Source organism: Miniopterus schreibersii (genome assembly GCF_964146895.1).
Source record: "Miniopterus schreibersii genome assembly, chromosome: 5".
NCBI classification, from domain to species: domain Eukaryota; kingdom Metazoa; phylum Chordata; class Mammalia; order Chiroptera; family Miniopteridae; genus Miniopterus; species Miniopterus schreibersii.
The window spans coordinates 30174881-30192239 of record NC_138106.1 but is presented as its reverse complement, the minus strand read 5'-3'; the positions used below and the strand labels follow the sequence as shown (position 1 = coordinate 30192239).

Genomic DNA, 17359 nt, shown 5'->3' with positions numbered 1-17359 from the left:
AAAATCAACTCAATATTCTTGAAAGGGTCAAGGTAATAAAAGAAAGCCTTTTAGATTGGAGAAGATTAAGCAAACAAGGCAACTGAATGTAGTATGGAATTCTGGATTGGATGTTGCAGCAGCAAAAAAAAAAAAAAAATAGAGAATAAGGAAATTTGGAATCAATTCTATAATTAGTTAATAGCATTGTATCAATGTTGATTTTATGACTTTTATCATTTTATTGTGTTATGTAAGATGTTAACATTAGAGGATACTGGGATAAATGCATACAGAGTAACTATATTTGCAATTTTTTGAAAGTAGAAATTACTTGAAAATAAAAGGGGGGAAAAGCATCCTGAGATCACTGATGACTAGCCAACATTTTACTAGATATGACTGAATTCTACATTTATGAAATGACCTGGGTCAAAATAATGTCAAGAGTAATGTTGCCAGCTGGGTAACTTGCTAACTTAAGCAGAGTATTCATAAAGTACCTCCTTTCCAGCAGCACTGCAGCCCACTGATTGTCACAAAGACTTAGCCGCCAGGTGCAGCCTCCTGAAGCTGAGGCATTCCGAACCAGGGGGTGAGAACTTCTGCAAATAAGGCAGCTGGACTGAGATTTTTGATGCCCAGAAATTGCAGATGAGCACCTCCTAATTTTTATTAAAAAATTGTAGTAATGGGACAGTAGACTGCACAATGTACAGATCAATGAGGTCCCAGATGAAATTCTTACATGGCTTAAAGGGGTATTTTTAGAAAACAAAGCAGTAATCAATATCCTCCCCCAGAAAAACACAAATTATCACTTGTACCTCAATTTACTTCTTTCTTGCAGCAAGTTATTGATTGATTGGTAAAGTCACAACAGTTCCACTTGAGTAAGATAATTAGTAAAGTATTTCGTGATATTTCGTTGAGAGCAAGAAAAATATTGGCAGAACATGTAAATAACTGCATGAATTTTGTGTTAGTTTAGATACGGACTGAAATGTCATGCTTAATGGGTTAGTATCACTCTGGACGAAGGTCCACAGAGCTTTATCCTCAGGCACATCTGTGTAAATGTATATCTGTCAATGACCATGGGCAGAAATTCAATGAGGCAATGAGCACCTTCCAAAATTACAACCATCTTTTCTCTGCCACGTGACCCCCACGATCATGAACACAGCTTCCAGGGAATGAGAAGGATGTGTGCTGCCAAAGGCCAGCCAGACCAGTGAGATCCCTTCTCACAGGTAGCTACACGATTCGATCACATTAACTCCACTCTCCTCCAGCATCCTTTCTCACTACTCTATTCACCCAGCTTGACTATGTGCACCCCTAGACTCTGGGCTTAAAGTTATTACAGCCACCCCAAAGCAGCAGACATTTCATGTGAGTGCTCATCACACAGGATGTTATTTTTCTTATCAGTCAATCAATCACAACATATAAAATAAGTTTTTTCTTTGTTCATGATACTGTAATTGATTAAGATTACAGCCAGAAAATCTATTATAGACTTTTAAACATATTTATTCCAACAAGTGAGTATAGTCTGTAACCTGAGAATTTTTTTAAAAATCACTTTTGAAAATATGGAGTGGTAAGAATTCTTTGATTTTACTATCCCTTGCTTAGTTTAGGTAGCATGTACTTATAAATTACAACCTTGTGATGATTACAAGAATAATGAAGATTATCAACAAACTTACCGACACTTGGGTAACCAGGCGTAGAAGGATCTCCTCCTGGATTCAGTGACACCATGAAGGTGTCAGAGCCAGGACTGGCAGTCTTTGGTAAATCACAAGGATCAATATATAGAAGGACACCTCCAAATCCAGCCTTTTCCAGTAAGGAAAGCTAAAAGAGAATAAATTATTAAAAATATTACCATAAAATATATTATCATATGCATTAAAACTTCATATAATAACATCTTATGAATGTGACTGAGGTAAGATAACTTTCATTTCTGAATTTTTTGTTCTTTTAAAATAAACAGATACTTCAGACTTCCCAATTATCAAGCCCAGCCAGAGAGTTATCCTACCGGCCTCTCCCATTTTTTCTCTATCTCAACAATATTTAAGCAGTGTTCCTATAATGTCGATATTTGATTTCACTTGTCTGAACGTGGAATTTCTCCCTCTCTCTTTTTTAATTGGCCAAGTAGATCTGGAATTTCTAATTTCACAGGATTAGCAGATATTAACCACAGACAAGGTAAAAAGAGAGATGTTAGGGCCATTATAGCATGTCCTTCCCCAGAGCAGAATTCACTGGAGTATTCTGATATATTTCCCCCAGGGTTCAGTCTGACATACCAGTCATTAAAATGTTAAAATACTTACACACTGTTTGGCCAATAGCTACTGTCCTGAACCCCTGAAGGGCCCCCACTATACTCCTTACTCTGTTCTCTGCCCTGATGTCCCAGCCAAAGCCCCAGGTACAGCAACTGAGGGATATACACATAACAGAATGAGGGGCCTCCTCCTGAGGGGTCAGTTCCTGTTCTGTCTTTAAACATTTTGAAAATAGCCCCTGATTATTTGAGGCATATTTAATGTAAAGATTCCTCTCTGTTCTTTAATAAATACACCAAAGATAACTATGATGGGACAGATGAACTTGAAAACATCCCATGTTCTCTTTGTTTAAACTTGTAAAATTAATTTGGGGGGGGGGAATTATAGAGCTTACTCATCTTAGTGAGGCTTACCTGATATGAAAAAAATAATAGTGATTTGCCAGTACTATTTGTTTCCCATGAGAGAGAAAATGTAGGTGGTGGATATTAGGGAAAACTGGGACTATGACTAAAGGCCGTACTGAGTACATGCAGCTGGGGCGCATTGGGGGGCTCTAGTTAAGCCTGCACTTCACTTCCCAGTTACTGCTTATTACTGCTGTTCACTGAGCCTTACAGTGAGCAAGGCATGTGTGCCCGCCTGGGCCACTCCAGAGGGCAGGCGTCACCTGATCGTCTCTACCACTGACACCTTGCACTTAGCAGGCACATGGCAAGTACTCAAGAGTCTTGCTAAATGGAAGAATAATTGAGAATGAAGCTGGTTTGGCACAGCAGCTACTCTTCAAGAAAAGAGACCTCTGACAAAATACCTAGAATGCACTTCAATTAGCGCACTGTATGCGGGAAACGTATTTATACGTTTTACGTTGACTGGTAGTAGAGCGTGTGATAAAAACTACCCGCAAACAATGTGTTAGGAAGAATAAAACATATACTTGTATCTATAACATTATTTTAACTAAATAAAGGAAATCATGGATAGAAAAATAACTGATACTTGATGTAAGTAATCCACATTATGGCATGTTTTCAACTCCTTTGAAAATATTTTGTACTTTCCAATTTTGGGTGTAGTAAATAAGTATGTATTATTTTTAAAATAAGAAAAAAGCACCACCACTGAGAACCTAAGCAAAATTTCATTGTCTCCTGTGTGCTTTCTGTAGCAAACCAAGCTCATCAGATGTCTATCATTCCCCCCCCCCACCCCTCGGTCAGTGTTTTAATGAGGGGGTGGGAGAATTTAGGGAGAGACAAAGAATGAGGAATAAAAGAAAGAATAGGTGAACACGGGGCCAGATTTACAATTGGCTCTCCAGTGCTCACACTGAAGCCCTCAGGCAAGGCTTCCTCGGGCTAAATGCTGAAGTTACGATTCTTAAAACAATGATCGAGAGAATGACTTTGAATGTTCTGCTCACTATAGGAGAATATTTTAAGAAAAAATAAGAACTGCTCTACAAATCAATTTTTTAAATATAAAAATTTACATGTTTTAAATTCCTGAAGTAAATCATAATAATTGAGAAAAAATATAGGGGGGAAATAAAAATAAAAACAAAAACAAAGAAGCAAACAAAACAGCCCCATTTCCCTATTTGTCAAGGTGGCAAATGATAGCACGCTAGAGTTTCTAGGCCGTCCTATCAGGGCTTATGCTCATACACACGAACACTGACAAAATAAAAGCACATAGCATAAATACTATTTTACAATCTTTTTTTACATTTAACAGTACACACTAAATATTTGTCCATGTTGATATGTACACTTTTATATAATTTTAATAGCTGTATACTAGGCACATATGTAAACAATATAAATAATACTCTGAAGAGAGGCCATAAACAGATGTTACTTAACCAATCCCTGACTATTACTAATACAAATTGTTTCTATTTTTTAAAATATTATATTTCAGCAAACTTCCTCATTGCTAAATCATTGCACAGATATCTATTTTCATGAAATTATTTCCCCTGGGTAAAATTTCTAGTGAAAGTATTTCTGTTTTCATTATTTTTGATAAACTAAATTTCCTCCATAAAACCTAAAAGAATTTTTATTCTTACTAGCCATATATGTTAGTACTTCTACTGATTTCCCCTCATATCATCAACATTAGATGTCACTTTAAAAAGAATATTTGACAATCTAGCTAAAAATTATTTGTCCAAATTTTTTAAATTACAAGTTAAATGTGTTATTTCTTGTGATTTTGGCCACTTGTATATTGTCTTTTGAGAATCACCTGCTTGGGAAACACAATTTTTTATGATTTTTGGACCACTTCTCCATTTCAACTCTGTATTGAGTGTCACTTTGCACCAGTAATGTGCTGGTCTGGGGATACAAAGGTAAGTATGGCAAGGTCCCTGCTCTCAGGAAGTTTAGTTTACCAGTGGAATGACCAACAGTTTTCACTGAGTACTAAGCCCAATTAAAAGGCAATGAGTGGCTGCCAGGAGAAGGATTGTGTGGCCAGGGTCAGGGTCAGGCAACAGTGGAAGTGGTTCTTTGAAATATGTTTGCCACGGACACAGGACAGGGATGTGGTGATCCACATTTTTTATTTAAATAAATTTGCTGACCCAGTTTCAGTGAGAGAGTTAAATGATCTTCAAAAATATCTTCTAAAAATGTCAACTATTTGACTGTTTAACGTTTATGAAACCTAGTGATTTAGGTTTAACTTAGTTCAAAATAAAAAGCTAGCACTGCATATTTTGTCTGTTCTGATTATATTTGGTAATACATTGTGATCTCTTTATTAGCAGTATATATCATGATATTTTTCTATACCTGCTAGCCTACAATGAAGCAATGTGGTTTAGTAATAAACTGTCTTTAGCTAGAGTTGATTACCTCCCTATAGCCCTGAAGAGACAGCCTTGTATGTGATTTTGTCTCTTCTTTCCACCTTCCACCTGCAGTGGTTGAACCTGAGGTGGCCGCCTCTTAAACGCTGTCAAATCTGGTTCCTGGTGCCGTCTACCTGCCCTTATAGAGGTTTTAAACAAGGAGCTCAATCCAGTGACTCAGTTTCAGAAATTGTCTATTGCTTGATTTCCAATGAAGTTGGCCTATATTAAATCAAATAAAAAGTGTCCTCTGCATTGTTAGCACTGCATTTTGAACATGGGGAGGTGAGGCTTGCCTAAAATGTTCAAAGATCCAGTATTCTAGTGAGATTCTGTTTTAAAAATGCATTCAAAGGCAAGCCAATGCAAAAAGGAAGGAGCTAGCTGTCAACTGGGCTGTCTGCTTCGGCTGGTGGCAGACTGTCCCTGGGTGCACAGGTGAACGTTGTTAGCTCTGCTCATGACCTCGCACAACTTAAGACCGAGGATGACAGGTCTACTGGGGAGGAAGGTCTAATTCATAAAAAGAGAGGGCAAATGTAAGGCCAAGATTTCCTGACATGGAATTTCAACTATCCTTTGCTTCTCTTGCTCAAATATATTATATATGTCATAAGTTTGAGGTTCTCTGTCTTGATTCCTACCTTGTAAACTAAGACAACATTTGGTATAAGCAGGGTCAGTCAGAAATTAGAATGGAGACATAAAAATGAGTCAGGAAGATGGTGCTGGGCCTGAAGGTGATAAGGTCATGGAGAGGCAGGCTTGGCTGCTGGCTAGGGTGGCTCACTGACACCCAGGCTGTATTTCCCTGGAGGGGCATAGTCTCCTAATTCACACAAAGCACCTTATGAGCAGTGGCATCCACGTTCAGAATAAATTCCCTGACTACAGGGAATTTAATCTGCAAACTAGCGTTTTCTGGGCATGAAAACTATGAGCATTGCTAAGGAAACTGGTGATGAAAGAGGAATTCAGAGAAAACAGAGATCAGAGTGGACAAGAGAGGGAGTACCATGCACAGGCTCCATGTCCAGCTCAGCTCCTTCACTTGCATTGGCCGAAGTTTTCCTCCCCTTTTGAGTGTTTTTGTTACTGGCAAATAAACCATCCATAACAAGACAAATGAAAGGCAGTAGGCTGGGAGATGGTAATGGATCTTGATACCAACCCTGACACTTAAACAGCTATGTGACAACTCATATAATCTTTCTAGGCCTTGGTTTCACCATCCATACAATGCAAGGATTGGACAACATTATCCTTAAAGACCCTTTCTGTTACAAACAACAACAACAAAAAACATGTAGTCTAATCCTATGATTTAAAGAAATTGTTAATGAAGACAATTATTGTACCTTTAAATATATTGCAGACATAAAATTTGCTCTAAAACTGTTGGTCAGGAATATACTTTTCAAAAATAACACAATTTCTATGATTAAAATATATTTCAAATAGTTTTATGATGTGGTTTCTTACATCACATCTTAATATTTTAATTTTTCATTGAACTTTTATTAGGGACAAAATAAGGAAAATTTAAGTATTTAGATTCTATGCCTTAAAACTCTCCTAAGTGAATCATTCCTCTCTTATTAAGTATAAGGAAATGCTAATTTCATCTTTCAAAATGATTTCACAGTGCTTATACCCTAAAACCTGTTGCATGTCTATGACAATTGCAATAAATCATGCATGGTTAAATGAATACTATTTTAATGCAGCTATAAACATTTTGCTTATATTTGGAATATTTCTACTCAAATAAGTACTTCAACCAGCATTTTATTCCTATGAGAGAAGATAAATATTGTGTAATGTTACTGAACAAGTTCATTCAAAACCTCCATATTTGGTAATTACTAATACCCTGAAGCCAAGAATTCCTCCTCCTCTGCCTCCTCAAAAAAAAAAAAATAATAATAATAATAATAATAATTTTCAAAAATCACATTATGTTTTCATGAAAATAGGAATCATTAAACCAGATTCCTACACAATGCCTCCCACCCTCTTTTATTTAGCTCAGAGAACCACTAGGTGCTGAGAGGAAACCTAATCCTTGCCCAAGTGTTCATGAGTGCTAAAATCTCAGCATGCTCAAGATAGCTGCTAGACTAGTAACAGAAATGGCGCTTAGTCATCCTGTGACACTTTTCTGTTTCTAACATAGTCAAATTCACTCAAGTTGTGTCATGTCTGCACAAACAAATAAGACATCATATGAAGCATTTATAGTGGCTTTCATCTCCAAAGTGAAATTTTATTTTTTATCCCCAGGAATTAAGAGTAATTCAGTGGTTAACTCTGGTAGCAATAGATTGTGACCTGCTTGAAGATAAGAACTTCATAGGTTGATTTTATATCTCCAATGCCTCATATAGTACCAGAACCAAAACATTTTTCTATTACTGAATTAATGAATAAATTAGTGTATGTATCACCCAGCTGGGTGTAACTCAGCGGTTGAGCATCGACCTAGGATCCAGGAGATCATGGTTTGATTCCTGATTAGGGCATATGCCCAGGTTTTGGGCTTGATCCCCAGTCTGGGTTGCACAGGAGGCAGCTAATAAATGACAACTCTCTCATCATTGACGTTTCTATCCCTCTGTCTCTCCCTTTCCCTTCCTCTCTCTGAAATCAATAGATATATTTAAAAATAAATAAATAAATAAATAAATAAATAATAAATAAATGTATGTATCAACGAATGAATGAATGAAGAGTATATGGGTACAAATGCATTATGAGCACTGTTTTGTTCTACACTTCATACCCACACTCACTGAAAAACTCATCAATACATTTTGCTGTGGTGTCATTTATGCACATTCATTAGAATGTCTTAAGCCATCTTGTCTCTGAAATGAAAAGCAAACATTCAGCTAAGTGTGTTATGTTGCCTCCTTATAATTCTCTAAAATATATAATTAAAACCCATTTATTTTTATTTGATTTTATTTTGTTTTATGTGCTATATAAGAGTAAAGTGTGGTGGAGACTAGCCCACTGGGATTTGAACATGTGAAATTGTCTTGATAGGATCTTGTAAGTGAAATGTCTTTGCCAACTTCAAGGTGGCTAATGCCATATTTCTTACTGTGAACCATATTAATACATTGCTCCTTGTGCATAGTATATAAAGCTAGGTTCTATCATTTGCCAAATAACCACTTCTGAAATCAATGGTGCTACGGATCCATGGACAGGATACGACAAATGAACAGACTTGACAAAACTCAAAGCTCCCTGGGTAGAGTCTGCTCCAACACAGGTTTGCACTGCCAGTGCCCTGGGCACACAGCATGTCGGCTCTGGGTGGCGCATGATATTCAGATATTGAGCGGGGGGTCATTAAAAAATCAAAACTGGGAAGAGTAAGAGAGAAAGGGCCCTGTTCCAGCTCCTGCAACTTAAATAGTCTCCTTATTGATTTCTCTTCTTACTATTCAACCAAAACGTCTTTTCTATTCCAGAAGGAGGGTGCTATTATCGTCATTTTGACAGTCCACTTCCTCACAGTGTCCAGCAAGGGGATGTCCGTTAAATTCCACAGCTAGGCCGAAACCATTCACAGACACTCCCAGAGTTTTCAACTCACCCATGTGAGCCCACTGAATGTCAACCCTGTTCTTCTTATTTTCACTGCTTACAATGCGTGGGATCCCCCACTACCACCTGTAATCAAGAACCGAAGGGGGGAGCCTGTGTTTTCCTCCGTCATTTAGCTTCTTCAAAACATTAGTCCAGTGCTCGAATCATTTCTGTGGCCTCCACAGCTAGAAATGTTTCCTGAGTCTTCATGTGGAAAACAAGAGCAAATCTAACATAAGAAGACCTTAGTTTTCAGATAAAGTTAAGGTCCATTGCTACAGGCTGAATCTTGTACCCTAAGGTTTATATGTTGAAGTCCTAACCCCAGCACACCTCAGAATGTGACTGTATTTAAAAATAGGGCCTTTAAGAAGGTAACTTAGTTTAAATGAGGTCACATGGGTGGGCTCTAATTCTGGATGATTAGTGTCCTTATAAGAAGGGGGAGAGATAGTAGAAAAAAGCTTGTGAGGACACAAGGGGAAGGTGGTGATCAGCAAGCCAAAAAGAAAAGCCTCAGGAAGAATTAAGCCTGTGGACACCTTGATCTTAAATTTTCGGGCTCCAGAACTGTGAAGAAATAATTTTTTTTTTTTAAGCCACCCAGTGTGTGGTATTTTGTTATGGCAGCCCTAGCAAAATAATACTTCCACATAAAGTAAATATCAGCCAAACTTTATACGAAGATTCAGGAAAATAATTGTGATTATATCCCAGGTCTTCTGAGTTATCTTTAAGCCAAATCATCAAGTAATGATTGTACATCTACTATGAGTGAGAAACTGTCTTAGAAGTTATTTGTTGATTTTTTTCAAAGCACTTGGGATGTCATTTCAATTCCCATTGTATAGTTGCTGAGATTGTGATCCAGGAAGGTTAAGAGCTTGATCCAAGGTCAGAGCTAATAACCAATAATGCCAGGGGTCAAACTAAAGTTTTCAGAATTCAAGTCTGGTGATCTTTCCACTAAAGCACACCTTTTCTTTCAATTACACAGCCATCTTTTACAAAGACAAATAGACTGGAGAAAGGGTGAATTTATAAAGCGCGTCAGATGCACCTGCTTCCTGAGAAGACACTGAGATCGATACTGTGTGAATTATATGCCTGTATTAAAACAACAGATTGTGTACATTTTTGATTCAAGATTCATGGTTATAGTAACAGAAAAATAAAAATAAACTTAAACATATGACTCTAACATTTCATAGCATATTCATATTCATTTAAAAACAATGTATGTGAAAAATAAAAATATCAGACATGTACTATGTGATAATCTATTAAACCGATTATTTTGACCTGGGAGTTCAAATTTTATGTTATTATTTCTTCTTGGGATTGCTTTCCCTGTTAATAGTTTTGTTGTTTGGCCCTTTTATTATGCATTGTATTGTTAGGATGCCATTAAAGAGGTCTGCAAGATTCTAGTTTGCTTTTGTTACATTTTATAAATATGCTCACCTTTCTTTGTTAGTTAAATAAAAAGGCTACTTTTGTGAGGAATATTCACTGTAATCAGACTGAATATATTCAAGGCATAATCACAGCATCATTTTATTTCACTGAACATCTTTATTTGGATTTCAAATTGTTTAACTTGATGTATCCAAAGTTATTTAAATAATTCTAGTGAGATTAAAAAGAAGCAACGACCTCCTGCTTTTGTAAAGAAAAAAAATGTATTCAAAAAGTTAAGTCTGCCTGGCCAGGCGTGGCTCAGCGGTTGAGCGTCGACCTAGGATCCAGGCGATCGGGGTTCGATTCCCAGTCAGGGCACATGCCCAGGTTGCAGGCTCGATCAATGACTCTCTCATCATTGATGTTTCTGTCTCTGTCTCTGTCTCTCCCTCCCTCTCTCTGAAATCAATAAAGATATATTAAAAAAAAAAAAAGTTAAGTCTGTTGTCAGAGTTCTAGAAAGTATTCTCAACTTTTATCATAATAATTCAGGAAGGGGGGAGGCAGGGAAGGAAGGCAGGGAATAAAGGAGGAAAGTAGAGGGGGGGAGGGGATATCTCATATTTTATTAGGTATCCTTAATATAGATACATTTTTATTGCACTTCAGTTTCTCATTGTGGCCTGTGGAATTATTCTGTTTTCACAAATAAAGTATTCATGACATAAGATGACTAGATAAAGACCACATAGTTAGTAGCAGATTTTATCTATTTATGTATTTATTTTTTAAAGTGATTCCGTCCACCTTGCTGCTTCTTTTTTTTTTAAAATATGTTTTTATTGATTTTTTTAGAGAGAGGGGAAGGGAGAGGAAGAGAAAGAGACATCAATGTGAGAGAGAAACACCAATCAGTTACCTCCTGTAGGCACCCTGACTGGGGGTTGCACCCGCAACCTAGGTATATGCCCTGATCAGAATCAAACCGGCAACTTTTCGGTGCGTGGGATCATGTTCAACCAACTGAGCGACACTGGCCAGGGCTTAATAGCAGATTTTAGACTAGAGAAATGTGTCCTCATAATTTATGTTTCTGTGCTTTTACCATTAAATCATACTGCTTTCAAATAATGAAAAAAATGTGATATTGCATCTTTTATTTTTTTAAATTCATATTTTCGACAACCTTTGCCATGTTTGTTGCATGAAAGAAGCCTAATCTTTAAAAAGAACTTTAAAAATATGATGCTATTTTCCCAACTGTAGCTTCAAAGTGTTGAGAAGAACGCTCTATTTTATTTCTCCGCTCCTTATCTTTCCTGTGCCTGGCAGATCCACCTATGTAGCATGAATCCATTATTCTAGGCTCTAGGCTGAGAACACAATGACAGAGTGGGGACCAGAAAGTATAAACCTAAATCCTTTTATTTTCAGGGAGAGGGCTTTGAGATTGGGATAAATAACACAGTGCCTGGGTTCTTTTCCTCTGGGAAGGTGTTTCATGAATTGAAACTATTAAAGGGTATTTATCTTTAACAATTTCTCTACCATGATTTCATTACTTTATAGCCAATATTGAGGGGGGGGATACATAGTTTCTATTAGTAAATATATTGCTAATATTACCAAGTGCTGGCATTTCTCTTTCTGTCTGTAGACATTCTGCTACTTTTACACCAAACAAGGCATGTTCAAAAAGAACAGAAAACAATATAAGCACCATCTATATTTAGAAATTAAGTCAAAAGTACATAAGCTTCTGATTTACGACTTATTATTTTTTGTGCTTACGCATGAATGTATGAGAGAGGAAGAGACAGACGATGGAGAGAGAACACAGCATCACTTAACCACATGGGTGCATCTCTGGGATTACATAATACTCTAGTGGAATAAATAAGATCAAAGAAAAAGCACAGAGTTTTCCACATCATTTAGTCTTTGAAAAATTTACTATTTTAAAATTTTAAGTATATGCTGCCAATATTTTAAACTAAGAATATATTTAATTAAGCCATAATGAATGGAGAGAGACTCATGGATAATAACAGAACAAAATATCTCTAAAGGCATCTCCATAATTAGCTATTATTTAGGTTTATTGCCATTTTCTGATTTTTCTATGTGTTGATCCCACTTCCAAGAATATATCCTAAGAATCCTGAAACACTAATCAGAAAGAATATATGCACCCCTATGTTCATAGCAGCGCAGTTTACAATAGACAAGATCATGAAACAGCCCAAGTGCCCATCAGTAGATGAGTGGATAAAAAGCTGTGGGACATTCACACCATGGAATACTATGGGGCTGTAAAGAAGAAGGATCTCTTATCTTTTGCAACAGCCTGGATGGACCTGGAGATTATTATGCTAAACTAAATAAGCCAGTCAGAGAGAGACAAATACCATATGATCTCACTTATATGTGGAATCTAATAAGCAAAATAAACTGATGAACAAAATAGAAACAGAGGCATGGGTACAAGGAACAGACTGACGGATATTAGAGGGGAGGGTCCATGGAGGGGCTGGATAAAACAAGGTGAAGAGATTAACCAAAGAACATGTACGCATAGCCTGTGGTCATGGACAGCAGTGTGGTGAAGGTCAGGGGAGGAGGGGAGGGGGGCAAAGAGGGGAAAAATGGGGGGCATCTGTCATAGTGTCAATAAATAAAAAAGATTTGATATTTCACATTTCTAATTCTACTGCCTACAAAATTGTTTCTATATCAGGAATACTAAACAGAGCTCCCAATTTTCTTGCACATAAAGAAAAAAAAAGGCCTTGTTGACTAGATGTATATTTGATGTTCAATGTTTTCTCAATTTATAGCATTATGAATCATCACATAAACATTAAGTAAAAAGTCAAGTTTTGGCAGTGTTTCTTTTTTAACTGAAATTTTTATATATAACTCTTCCACAAGGTGAGTGGATATAAAGGGAATAGATGAGAAAACTTAAATGGATATTAACATAAAAAAATCATATGTCAAACTACCTTTAACATTTCACTGTAGAAAAACTTCAAATCTTGCACTACGTACAAGTGTTACAGGATGTTTAAAGCTGTTAGGAACATTTCTGAACTTATCTAGTTGTTTTTATGTAGCTTGGCTTGCAACCAACATGGACTTGAACTGGACCTGACATTAGCCAAGGGATGCTGGGCATGCCATGCAGTTCGATTTTCTCATCCATAAAAAGAGAAGACATTTGCCCTGCCAGTCACACAAAATGGTTAGCAGATTCAAAGGAGGTGGCCTGTCTGAAGGATTTTGAGAAGAGTAAAATGCTATATAATGTGTGAGGGGTTTCATTTTGGTTTTCTTCTGCGGCGATGATGATGATAAGGAGGAGGAGTGGGTGGGGGAAGGGGGAGGGGGAGGAGGGGAGAGGGGCAAAGGAGGAGGGGAGGGTGGGGAAGAGGGGAGGAAGGGGAGGGTTGAGAAGGAAAAGGGGGAAGGAGTGGGTGGAGGAGGGGGAGGGGAGGGGGAGAGAGGAATAAAGGAAGGGGGGAGGGGAAGGGGAGGGGGGAGGGGAAGAGGAGGGGGGGGACCAGGCTAATAATTGAGGGAATATGATTTTTCCCCCCCACTTATACCAGCTAGAGAGTGGTATCAAGAAAGAAAAAGAAAACAAGTCATCCTGAAAAAAATGTTTTGCCATAAATATGATGAAATTTCATGGGCTTGCTTCCAAACTGAATATTCACAAAACCTCAGGTGCTCTTCCTTTGTTGTTCACATATTACTGCGCTCCATTTCCTTTTGTTAGACTGGAGGCAGCACAAATTTAAAAAGTCCTAAAACCCAACAAGTAATATTTTTTCCCCACACTGCATTAGGGTTTTTAAATTTTTATAATTCTATTACTTAAAATATTAGCTTTAAGTCTTTTAAAATTAGGATAATGATTATTACATTTTTCTTACCAACCACGGAAACATTGTTTTGTTACCTTATTATTGATTTTTCTTCATTAAATAAAGCAATCTAATTCACTGAGACATAATTCCTCAACCCCTCCTGAAATTAATTTATTCAATTATATAAAACCTGAGATTTTAGCCAGACATAGGATAAATAATAAGACATGAACAGCTAAAGGGTATTTTCATTCCCAGGCATGCTAAAGAATTACACATACATACATGGACATGAATTATTTGTAGCTTTTTTTTAGGGAACTAATGCAAACATCTGGCAGAAAATTCAATCAGAATAGAAATAACTTCCATATCATCCTTTTTAATGTCACTAATTAGAAAGATTTATAGTTGCCAAACGTGTCCTGTCCCCATGTGGTTTACAGATCCTCTTTGAAATTCCATCTAGTAGAATTTGACAAAGTCTTTTTACAGCACAAACACATCAGAACTCACAGTCAGAGTTTCCAGTTCCTTGGTCCAGAAAGGCTTTTGATTTTCTTGAGAATCACTATTCCCTTTTGTCGAAAAGCAAAAAATATCTATATGTGCATTTTCGTTCCGTATTTTTTAGATAATTTTTAAATAGATAAGGTAGCAAGGGTCCATTCTGACTCTGGGTTAACCTTTTGAAGACCACATTAACTATTAAATCAGCCTGCTGCATTTTTACATTCGCTATCTGGAGTACAGCTCAGTGTCCTGTCCCAGCGGCCGTCCCCCAGGTGACCGAGCCGCCCACTGCAGGCTTCCCTCCTTCCTTTCTCTCCCTCCTGCTGCTGTGCAGAGGACACATCCAGTTTGACGCCTGGATGCACAGAAATGAAGGCGAAGGAACCTCGGGTGTGCAGTTCTCAACCAGCCCCAATGTGATGAACAGCAAGAGAGCACCAATGAACAAACACAAACAGAAATGAGCGTGAAAAAGTGGAGGAAAGAACATCAGCACAACTGATTTTATGTTGCGTGGCTTCTTCCCACATTGAAAAATAAGTTACTTTTCTCTCATAAGAGAACAGTTTCCTATATAGAAATGACTGTCTCCTATGAATACACCTACATTTTATTAAAGAAATTATATTTAAGCAATAATGATTTTAAGCCAACATACCTACCACTCCTAGGCATTTCTAAAAAAATTATAAGCTACTGTGCACATCAAAGGGGAATAAGTAATTACTTTGTTTTCTTGTTTAATTGAATAAGTTTTGCTCATGTGGTGATAACAGGTTTATTTGAAAGTGAAAGCAATTTGTTATAGAACGGCAGCTTTTGTAAATGGAAATTTCTACAACAGAACATTGTGAGATGTTTAAATATTAACCAGACATATTACTCACTCTCTGCACTAAATTTTAGAAACTTAATATAAATTAAGTACATACTTTATTGCTGGATCTTGCTTACTAGAATTAAGAAATCCACAATGTTCAATTCTAATTAAAAATGAAATTGAACTACAATTCCCTTGAAAACAAGGGCTGATCAGACTCAATAAGCTTTACTTAATTTATTTCAGAACCAAATAATTGAGTTGCTCATAGACAAAGAAAAATACGCTTACATTGTCAAAGAAATACATGCTTCCAAATCCTTTGCAATTCTATTATATTTCGCAGTTATTACAAGGTTCACAGTTGATTACATATCCCACATACAGGTTTAAAGATATTTAAGGGTCCGAGAACAGACCAAATACCTTTACCTTTATCATTCATAACTTCTACATTCATGCTTACTAGGGTTGCACCATAAATAACATCCTTGAACATATTTTTAATTTTAAAAGAGATATAAAAATATTATTCTTTATTAAAACTTTTTCAATTAGATTAGTTCTCTTTAAAAGGGCTTTCCCAAATGCTTGATGATTATCTAGCATTAATGTCACAACCACCCCAGGAGATCTTTAAGAATACTTTTATTATTTTTCTTGTATATATTTGGTTTTAATGGAAGAAAACTGTGGCTCAATGAGGTATTGTAATTTATTTCCATGGCTATGTAGCTTATAATACTGAAAATATGAACATTTATTTAAAAATAATAGAAAAAATGGAAACATAAACAGGAATAAAGAGTATACTATTGGGAAAAGAGCAGAGCAAATGATTCCATTGTGTTTTTAATTGTTTTATATAAGGATTCAATTTCAGATCACAATGGTTCTAACATGTCCACGCCCAGAAGTTTCAAAATGAAATGACTTCATCTTTAGAAAGTGTGCTTTGGATATGACGTTGGATTGAGGAGCAATATTTCCAGAATAGTCCTAGAAGTATCTCCATGGAGCCCTTGACATTTATATAAGAAGACACTGAAATAACTGGAGTTGCCCAGCAATAAAAAAACATGAATACTCCCCCAGAAGATAGAGTTCATGCATAGGAAGTGTCAATCTGTCAAGGAATCCATAGACATCACCTTGGCATTGGACAGAAGTTTTATCTAAATCCACTTCTCTAATAGCAATGGTTTTGTACAGGTCAAATAAATAAGTAAATGAAATAATTCAGAAAGCCAAAAAAGATAAGGATATACAGGAATTAAAAAATTAAATAACAAACTTAAGATAAAGAATTACATTTCTCACAGAACACACATACACCCATGGATAACCATTTAACACAAATTTTCCACAAAGGAAATCTTTTAAAAACTCTAAAAACTACAATTTTATTGGACATATTATTCACCTTAATCCAATAAACTAAGAAATTAACAATAGAGCCATAAACAAACTTAATCTATTCCCAAATAAGTTTGAATCACAGAGTAATTAAAAAGAATCTGGAATGCAATGAAAAGTAGAGCACATAACAGTTAAACTTTTGAAATACAGTGAAACTTACATTCAGCTTAAAAATTATAACAGGTATAGTTCATATATAGTTTAAATAGAAATGAAGTTTTTATTTTAATAAATTAAAAAATTAACAAAATTAGGAAGAGGAAATTACTTAATAAAAAAGAAGAAAATAATAAAATAGAAAACAAAATAGAGGAAAGCATCTAAAGGTTTGATGTACGCATCTAAAGAACTATCTGCACATTGTCATATCTGCAAATATTAATTATGAAACAAATTCATCACAACTGACAGCAAGTTGAAAATCGTGGCATCTGGATAAATTAAATATTTCGAAAGCAGCCTGATCATGTCCCTAGACTCAAATCAGACAAAGTATCCAGCCGTGGAGCAGCTGGTCAGGCAGCTGCCAGCATACCCCGTGAGCAGAAACGAGCACCGGCTTCGCTCGGAAAGC

General features: G+C 36.4%; 1 protein-coding gene across 2 annotated transcripts in view; it reads right to left on the bottom strand.

The window, feature by feature from the left end:
- Positions 1-17359, bottom strand: part of NAALADL2 (N-acetylated alpha-linked acidic dipeptidase like 2) — a 661226-nt gene that overhangs the window by 329281 nt on the left and 314586 nt on the right. For both annotated transcript variants that reach the window (XM_081138571.1, XM_081138570.1), the window contains exon 5: positions 1695-1845. In XM_081138571.1, the coding sequence (XP_080994697.1) occupies positions 1695-1845 (151 nt within the window). The remainder of the gene's footprint in view (positions 1-1694; positions 1846-17359) is intronic.